This window comes from Solanum lycopersicum, chromosome 6 (genome assembly GCF_036512215.1).
Source record: "Solanum lycopersicum chromosome 6, SLM_r2.1".
Lineage (NCBI taxonomy): Eukaryota > Viridiplantae > Streptophyta > Magnoliopsida > Solanales > Solanaceae > Solanum > Solanum lycopersicum.
Window position 1 is genome coordinate 39,722,057 of NC_090805.1, and position 9,564 is coordinate 39,731,620.

Consider the following 9,564-nt stretch of genomic DNA (forward strand, 5'->3'; position numbering starts at 1 on the left):
CTTTTTCGTCTTCTAGAATTCCACAAAATTTCAACATATTTTCCTCTTATCATCCTATTTCTTACAATCGATTTTTATTATTCGACATGTCAACTATAGTCTATCAAGGTTATCAGTCATATTCTGACTCGAATATCATTGAAACAACTACGCTCAAGCTCAAAGTAGGAACTCCAACTACAATAGTAGAAAATATCAATACTAGTAACCAAAAATGCTGGAGTTCCATTCAAAATCTCTCATCCATCAATTATTCGAATGAAATGGAAAAATCTTACATACACAGGCTTAATGAACATAGCCTTGCATTGTGCACTGAAAATTTGGGAAGCGAAACAGGAACTGATCAAAACATTGACAATAACAATTTTTCAATATCATCGCGAGAGTTGAAAACAGAGCAATCAAATTACAGTAAGGTAACTATGAGTTATAAAAATACTCAAACCTCTCGAAAACTTCCACCTCCTTTAACGACGTTAAGAGGATCGAATTCTCTTCAATGTCGAACATACAGAGAAGGGGGTAGATTAGTCATTAAAGCAATTGAGGCCCCGAAAATGCGTACGTATTTTCATGCTGAAAGAAGTAATGGCAGACTTACGCTCTGTTTTCTGAATGATGAAAACTCTGTTTCAACGATCGATGAAGAAGACGGAGAATCGGGAGATGAAAATGACGTATTTGAACGTGAAATTAACGACGAGGAAGAGGAGGGCATGTATATGAAAAGGGACATGAATGGAAATAGTCATGATGTTGAGGGTGAAATTGGAATAGTGAATTGTCAAAGGGTAAGTAGGTGCAAAGAAGGAAGGCAAGGGAAAAAGACATTTTGTAATTGGAGGAACCCTTTATGGGTGGCTACTTCTTAAAGTTTTTGTCTTTGGAACACATTATTTTCTAATTTTTTTAAAAAAATTAAAGAAATCCATTAATTTTTTGTTTTTGAACTTTTTATGTCTCTCTCTTTATATTTATTATGTTATATATCTTGAATCTAAGATTTCTATAACATTAAAAATATTTACAAAAAGAAAGTGTTTTAGCTAGAATTGATCATATATACTTAGGGGGCTAGTGGTTGGCATAAATAGCTTAGGGCAATCGGACACTATTTCGTGAAAAATTATTCAAATATATATATTTTTTAATTATAATTTCTAAATTTCCTTATCATTTGAAAAAATCTCGAACTCTCCTTTTGGATATATAACTTTCCTCACAATGAATGATACATTTCTATCTCCTTGGATATATTTCTTCTGTCTCGGATACATACATCTTCTATGTATCTGGATCATATTCCTCTTTGATATATCTCTCCTTTATGTATTCAGATATTTTATCCTCTCTCCGATAAAACCTCTTCTATGTATTCCGATGTCTTATCCCCTCTCTGATACGTCCCTCACTTACGAATTTAGAAGTGCAGCAATGTATTTAGTAGTCCAGTGATGTATTCGAAATTCATAATCTTTTATGAACTTTTGTAATTTGAAAAAAAAGTTAAAAAATAATATATTTCTCAACACTAAAATTTATGTAAATTATACAAAAATTACATATGCATATAAAAAATTATACGATATATATAAATCAAATATCATTCTTCATATATATATATATATATTAAATTTTAAACATTCTTAACGAAATCTCTAATTTTATCACCTTACATAATATTTTTATTTCTTACTTTGGCCCAAAGTAATTATGAAATATTTCAACACGAACATCACCAAATAATCTTAGGTCAATTTTAGAAAATATATAGGGGTTAGTTTAGCGAAAAGACCATAATTCAAGCGTGTGGAACCATAAAATTTGGCTGTGGGAGTGGTATAGAAAGCAGGCTTACTTTTCTAGCCTTCCAAAGTTGTCACAAGTTCCCATATTACTTTTCACCGCATAGTTTAAATATATTAAGGTAGTATATGCTCCGTTCATTCTTTTTTTTTTTTTAAATAAATTTTTATTTTTATTTGTCATTTTTGATATATATATATATATATATATAAAAATATATATATATATATATAAGTATTTATTTTTCAAATAATTGTTTAAGATATTATTTAATAGGAGATAGTTTGGTAAAATACACATATCAATAAAAAAAATTTATATGTGTATTAAATTAAAGTGTAACAAGTAAAAGTGAACGGATGGAGAAGTTGTTAGTTTTAACAAATCAAAAAAAAATTTTTTTTACCTATTATATCCACAATTTATTTAAAGAGTTAATATTTTTGTAAAAGGTAGAAGACTGAAGAGTCTTTAATAATTAAATTCATTTTAAAATTCTATCAATTATTAATAAAAATAAAATGATAAATTTACTATGTTAATTATTATTTATTAATAGATATTTTAACTATTAAGTCAAGAATAAACAAATAAATAAGGATCGAGAGAGTATCTATTAACCCAAAGAGCATATATGGGACCATGATCACGTTAAAGTACAATAATTTAGCTCAAGGATTTTGAACAATAGGTGCACATGTCCAGTTTAACATTTATTTATATTCTCACTCATGATTTTGGATCAAAATTATTTGCCCGTATCACTTATTAATAGTTATAAAATAACTTGAAAGATGAGTAGTCAGAGTCTGTTTTAATAATGACTATTTTTAATTTAGAATTGTCATGACCTAAATTTGGGCCGCGACTGGCACCCACACTTACCCTCCTATGTGAGCGAACCAATCAATTTAAATCTTAACATTTCAATGTAATATCATCATACAATAATGTGGAAGACTTAAACTCATTAATAAAAACCAATTCAATAACTATTATTATCCAAAATCTGGAAGTCATCACCACAAGAACATCTATGATCAAATTACTAAACTAAGAGTATTCTAAGAAGCTAAAAATACATAAAAGCTAGTCCATGCCGGAACTTCAAGGCATCAAGACATGAAGAGGAAGATCCAGTCCAAGCTAGAAGCATTAGCTCACCCTGAAGATCCGGTGTGACGAAGACTGGCTAGAATTACTATTGAGTTGAAGGGTCTGTGACGGTCCGTCACACCTGTGACAGTCCGTCCTGCCATTCCGTTACGAAGTTCAGAGAGTCGATTTCAGTACCCAATTTTCAGATTTTCTAAGTGTTTTGAAACGAGACCCTGCGACGGTCCGTCGTGCCCATGACGGTCCGTCGTGGGGTCCGTCGCCTCAGCCTGTTTTTCCAAAAATAAAATATGTTGCTCAAAACGACTAAACAGGTCGTTACAAGAATAGACCGGGAGTTTCAGTGATTATTTAAGAAGTATTCTTTTGTTAGTAATTTATATTTGACTAATATTTTTTAAAATGTATTTTAATGTCAGAGATTTTAAAGAATTTTTAAGCCTCAGAGATTTTTTTCAAAAAAACAAAGATACGTTGTTTTTATAGTCATGTTACACTTGATGTGCTTTTAGTGCAAATCTTGATCTGAGTATAAGAGAGCTAGATATATATAAACAGAGATTCCGGGTTATGACTATGAGCTACTTGTTATATCCATTTGTCGGAAAATTATATTGTATATTTAGGTTAAAATTTAATTTAATGAATATACATACAAGTGATCATTTTTGTATTGGACTTCACTTATACTTGTACATTTTCTATCTATTTTTCTTTCAGATTAAATATGTATTTGATATTTTTCATATTTGTATTATCCTATTTTGTAGAGTTCTCGACTAATGTTGTCTATTTTTGAAATTGTATGTATTACTTTCGTGCTTATTTATAACTAGTGAACTTATACGCGCTTCGCGCGATTATAAAAAATGATAAGTTATGAGTAATTTTATTAACATATAAATAAAGATGTGTTTGTAATATAATTATTAGACCTTGATTTTTTATAGCAAAGAATAATATATAAATTTAATGCATAATTAATCTTTCGAGTTTTGCTGACATCCACTCCATAGGTTAATCATAATTTAATAATTTGCATCTTAATTTTTTGAGTCAAACTAAAATATGCAAATAATAAACATAAAGAATATAAAAAACAACAAAAAAATAAATAAATCAATGTGATGATTTCTACATAATCTAACAATATCTCAAAAACATAACAACAAAAAAAAATTAAAATGATGATTTTTATAAAATTTTAACTATCTTTATTTATACGACTATAATATATAATATCAATGTGATTATTAATTACTTTAGAAATTAGAAAAATAAAAAGTTGTTAATGTAATGAAAATAAATATCATTAAAACTTATATCAAAGAAATAACTTTTTAGTTTCTTAACATTTTATTTAATACTCCCTTACAAAGGTAAATTAGATCACATTAATTCGATATTTTAAACAGAAAAATCAAATATTCTAAAACTACATGAAAAGTACTATAAATTACATTTTTTTGCATATTAATATGATGAAAAAATACATCTTAAAATGTTAGTAAAAGTTTTTATAGTTTGACTCTTAAAATAAAAATCATGACAAACAATTCCAAACGGAGGGAGTATAATAATTAAAGAATTTAGTTGTAAATGAAGGGAAAAAAAAGAAAATAAAAAAAAACAAAAAATCAATTATTAATTAATAATCAGTTATACTTTTCCAAAAATAAGAAATTCAAAAGCTACCGTTTTGCTTACATATAAAAATATATTTCTTAAATATTTCTCTTCCTTATATTTTGCTTATTACCTCTTATTTTTGTAGTATATACATAAAAAAAAAAAAATTAAACTCCTGCTACTCAAAAAAAAAAGATGAAGTTTAAAAATTAAAAAGAATAAGTTATAAATAAATTTCTGATAAATATTTAAGAAATATATTTTTATATGTAAGCAAAACGGTAGCTTTTGAATTTCTTATTTTTTGAAAAGTATAACTGATTATTAATTAATAATTGATTTTTTGTTTTTTTTTATTTTCTTTTTTTATAAAAATAGAAGGTAGAAAAAAGAATTTCAATAAAAATAATAAATTGTAGTAATGATAAAGAAAAATGAAAATTAATAAATTGTAATAATGATGAGAAATTTGATTTTTTTTCCAGATTTCATAGATTAGAGAAAATAAAAAATTAAAATATGTAACAAAATAAATGACTGCAAATTAAACTTAAATTTTAATTATATTACATGAAATATTTTCTTTTTTTTAAAAAAAAACACAAATGTTCTATCAAGGTTTATTAATCAATAAAAATTAAAAAATAGTACAACTATCAATTACAAAAGTGGATCGATTCTCAATAATTAAAAAGGAAAATAAATTATAGCACTAACTAAATTTAAAAAAAGAAAAGTAAATAAACAAATGCAAAAGAATGACAAAAGCTTCAGAGGTTTTCAAACTCCATATTCAGTCGTCTTCTTCGATCAGCAGCGCAGAAATCCATGGCTATCTCGACACCATCATATTCATCCGACTTTCATCTTTTACAAACAATCTCATGTCCAACATGTAGCAATCTAATGGTATGGTTTATATAGTATTCAAAAGTTAACGTTAAAAAACTTTTCAAATTCTCTAATTAAGTGTAAAGAATAAATTTTCTTAAATTTTACAATTAAGAAAAATGGTTTTAAGGTAAGAATTTGATAACTGAAGCTTTTATGTATGATTTAATGAGGGAGTGATTAAATACTTTGCTTTAATATTTTATAATAATATTTTATATTTTAAAATGAAAAAAAAACTTTACACAAAAAATCTGCAATAAATAAATAAAAAATCCAGCCCTTAGAGGCATGCCACATCAGCAATTCTTGATTCAAATTTTTATATATATATATATATATATATATATATATATATATATATATATATATTTCTGAGAAATGTGCGCATTTTATGACTTGTAATTGCTTTTAAATGTTTACTTCATGTCTCTCAATTTGTTAATACCTGTCGTAGTATTAGTCGTACATTTATAGCAAGTTCTTGCTTTGGTATCTATCGTCATATGTTGTTCATTTAGTTTCGATTAATATCATACTATTTTATTGCTTCTTTTATCGACTATACATTGCTTTTTTTATTTCATTGCTATGTGTTTCTTTATAGTATTTTTCTACTATTACTTGAATTTGATACATTAGTCGAGAATTTTTTGAAATAGTCTCACTATCTGCTCAAAATAATGATAAGACCTGTGTCACTCTACTTTTCTGAACTCACATTGTGAGATTTTTCACTAAATATGTTATTATTATTGATCTTGGCCAAATAGGCTAACTTATAGGCAGTAGAGTAATTATTTCCAACTTGCCACGGTTATTTTGGAGTGTGACACGACCCAAGTAATAAACTGAGCAAATTGTATTGAAAAGGGGAAAAAGTCCGAAAAATATTCCAATTCTAATTAAAATTGCCATTTTCTTTGACAATCAAACCAAAATTTTTGATACGATACTAAATTTGATGGAGGACCTTTTATTCCGGGCACTTTTTATAAGTGTATTTAAAGGTATCACTACAACAAAAATGATCATTAGCGGCATTTGATTTATAATTGCATCTAAAAATTGCCGCTAAATATGTATTTTTAGCTGCAATTGTCACTCTTTATATATGTCCCTAAAACATTTCGCGATATTGGTTCTAATGACACTTAACTAATGTCTGTAAAAAAGTTAGCACTCTTTATTAGTGTCAATATTTAATGCTGCTAAAAGTTGTTTTTGTTGACGTGTATAAATATGCCCACGTGGACACATTACTATTTAAAATGATGTAATATTTATGATGTCCACGCAGACACATATATACCTTTAACACTATTAAATAATGCAGAAATAAAATGTCCTTCATAAAATTTGATATCGTAACGATAATTTGATATATATATATATATCGGTACTATGGTGTGTTAAACGTCGTTGTTGGTGCATAATTCTTGGATGAATATTCTAGCGTCAATGTTGGACCAAAAGAACGTAAATGATGCTAAAATTGGGAGCATTATTAGGCGCCATCAAAGTTTAAAGAAGGAAATTACCACCCAACATGGCAAAATATTAGGAGATCTTAAAAAGAATATTATAGCATGAAAATATCAAGACACTAAAACTTACAAGTGTGAACATTTCATTTTTATTTGGTTGAGACAAATGTCACAGCCAACAAGTAAAGTCTAATTGCAAAAGATTTGGGCCACTCTTTTTCCTAAGCGCTTTTTTTTTTATCTAAATAGGTGGATGGAAAGGTATTTTTGATCCAATAGATGAAAAGAGGATATTTTTGAATCATTTCTAATACCTTAAGAGCATTTTTGATCCTTTTCCCTTTAAGAAATTTACAATCGTATTTATATAAGTGAATTTATTAGTTTTTCAAATCTTTATGCAAATCAAAATCGTATTAGTCGGGTCGATAGAGGATATCAAACAATTAGTGATAAACCATAATAATCATATAATGAATCAAGTGTGTGAACGTTTTTTTTTTGTTTCATATCGAACAACCATGTGTGTATCTGATCTGTATCATCAAATATTTTTGGAAATGACTATCAGTTGTTTACTTTTTCTATATGGAATATCATCAGTTTTAAAGTAGGAAAAATGAACAATTGGTAATTGATAAACATTTGATGATAGTTCAGATAGAAAACTAACTAACCTAATAGTTCAGATATTAAAAAATAGTAGAATAATTTAAATATGTTTATGACACATAACTCTTAGAATTCGATAGAAGTGGACAGAGACATGTTATAGAATCCAACAAGACAGGATTCAAAAAGGGAATAAAAGTAGGATGTGAAACACAACTTTTCTTGTGATGTATTTATACTTTATAGATTCAAAATTTCAAACAAATAACAGGAAAATTTGGGGTGTAACTGGAATTTTTGTTAAATGGACAATTAGTGATTGCCTCACTTTATTATCACGAGTGGTATCTAAATTAAAGTAATAATAATATGACTAGAGATTCTTGTAACCTCATACTAAAATATCTCCTTTGACCTAGCTTTCTTTTACTCTTTCGAAAGATTCATTTTTTTATTGTTAATTGAATCAACAATCTTAAGATCAGAGGCAGAGTCAGAATTTTTAATAAGGGGTTCAAAATCTATAGAAATAGATAGTCGAGAGGGATTCGAAATCTACTATGTATACATATAAACTTATTTCAACCATATATAAATATATAATATAATTTTCCGTCGAAAGGGGTTCGGATGAACCCCGTACAAGGTAATTGCACCCTTGCTTAAGATTAAAGATGAAAGATAATTATCATTCGAACAACCTCTTCTTATAATAGTGTATTAATTTGAAACTGCTTTAAAATAAAAGTAGGATTTGGGATAGCAAATACTAGCATGTGAAATAAGTGCTCCACCGAAAAAACAAGAGTATATAATGAAATCGTCACATCTCTATATTGTTTTAATTACTTTAAAATTAAAAATGAGGATACTTAATAATCCTTTAATTTTTCCTTCATTAAGATGTTTGAACTACAACTTTTTCAACTTTTAAAAGTTAAAACTTTTTGAGATATTGCTTTGCTCCTTTTAATTCTCTAGGAACGTTTACATATATGATTTAAACTTCTTTTTTTAATTTCATCTTCATCTTTATAAACAAAGGTTATCGTATTTCTAAAATTATGAGTTTAGATATACTATTCCCACTAATTTTGGACATCAAAAGTAGATTTAGAATATATAGATTTCCTTTTTTTCCTCTCTTTTTCTTGGTGGTGGTTTTTGACAAAGCTTATGTGTATAGCATACTTCCTAAGACTTTGTTGACAACCCAAAAGGGAGGTGTGACAAATTTTATAATTTATTTTCTAATTGCATAAAGGAAGATATCTAAGAAAGCCAATTGTAATAAGATGTTATAGGCTATACCCCTTTTCCCTTTTTTCTTGAAAGAAAAAGAAGTCAAAAGACATAGAACATCATAAGAGAAAGTGAGCTTACTTAAATTTGGCTCAGATACCATGTAGAAAAAAAAAATCAATATCTCAATCTAATACTTTTAGAATTATTATTTTAAGTCAGCGATGCACTAAAGTTTTCGCTATGCACAAGCTTGGAAAGCGCGTGACCACAAGAGCCTAATTGTACATAGTCTTAGCCCTGTCTTTCTGTCAAAAGTTGTTTTCAAGGCTTTTACCTTTGACCTCCTAATCACATGATTATTAACTTTAGAATTGTAATCTAAAAGACATTTAATTAGATTTCGCTTTTATGAGTTCACTTTGGTTTCAAGTTTTTAAAAACAATTCAAACATATAACTATACTTGCTTAAAACTCAAAAGTATTATCATACTTTTTTCTTCTTGAACCTTAATTTACATACCCCTATTTCTATATGAACAAAATACTTTTTTCTCAAAAAAAGGGATAACGTGTGCTCCGTCTCATACTCTTCTTATTCATACTTGTCTATTGTGCAACTTTATATGGATATTCACCACCGACGGATGGCTGTTAAAAAATGGAAGACTTAAACACATTTTTAAGTTGGTGCATTTTTTGAATAAGGAGTGTGAAAGATGCTTTAAACAAATTCAACAGAGAAAAGTAAATACATTATATAAAACACAAAGTGCA

General features: G+C 27.4%; 1 protein-coding gene across 1 annotated transcript; it reads left to right on the top strand.

Annotated features, from left to right (window-relative positions):
* The first annotated feature begins 263 nt into the window (after positions 1-263).
* On the top strand, positions 264-875 carry LOC104647982 (protein FANTASTIC FOUR 3-like). The gene has a single exon (XM_010323959.4). It carries the CDS (start codon positions 264-266, stop codon positions 873-875), a length of 612 nt encoding a protein of 203 aa, XP_010322261.2.
* The last annotated feature ends 8,689 nt before the right edge of the window (positions 876-9,564 follow it).